Below are 636 nucleotides of genomic sequence, written 5' to 3'. Positions count from 1 at the left end.
GCTGCACGACTAGGTATCTTAACCTTATCATTTGTAATATGTTTATATAAATGTTACTTTCAACACATATTATTATACTCCACTGCAATTATAATAATATATCATCACGTGTTAATCTCAAACAATGCTTTACTCATTTATCCCCCCGCCCCAAAACAAAAAAATTCGTATTTTATATCAATAATCCAATGCCTATCTCAAGCATTATCATATGGCACGAGCTCTATATATAGGCTTGATCCTTAAGCTTACATTCACGCCTTCCTTCGTTTGTTTGAGTACTCTTCTATAGACTCAATCTTTCTCTACTTTCTTAAGTGCTTAATTAGTGTCCTAATAAACCATAATGGCCGGACTAAACTCATCAACGAAGCTACCACCTCCATCAGTGGGAAAGTTACTCACTGTCCTCAGCATTGATGGAGGTGGCATAAAAGGACTCATCCCTGCTGTTGTTCTTCACTTCCTTGAGGGAGAGCTTAAGGTTAGATATACATATTCATATTTTATGTAGTTAAAAAAAAATACATTTTTCATTTCCATAAAATTATTTATATGCTTTTATTTTACAGCAATTTAAAAAAATAATAATTTAAAATTATTTTATTTAATTTAAATAATTTTATACGTACAATA

The 636-nt window shown here is 31.0% G+C and overlaps 1 protein-coding gene across 2 annotated transcripts in view; it reads left to right on the top strand.

Annotated features, from left to right (window-relative positions):
• Nucleotides 202-636, top strand: part of LOC107642338 (patatin-like protein 2) — a 4,441-nt gene continuing 4,006 nt past the window's right edge. The window contains exon 1 of one of the 2 annotated variants that reach the window (XM_016345652.2): nucleotides 202-484. In XM_016345652.2, the coding sequence (XP_016201138.1) occupies nucleotides 347-484 (138 nt within the window). In that variant the 5' untranslated portion in view covers nucleotides 202-346. The remainder of the gene's footprint in view (nucleotides 485-636) is intronic. The other variant, XM_016345653.2, reaches the window with a different exon arrangement.

Source organism: Arachis ipaensis, chromosome B05, assembly GCF_000816755.2.
Source record: "Arachis ipaensis cultivar K30076 chromosome B05, Araip1.1, whole genome shotgun sequence".
NCBI classification, from domain to species: domain Eukaryota; kingdom Viridiplantae; phylum Streptophyta; class Magnoliopsida; order Fabales; family Fabaceae; genus Arachis; species Arachis ipaensis.
Note: the sequence above shows the minus strand (reverse complement) of the source record. Positions and strands in the feature narration are given on the sequence as shown.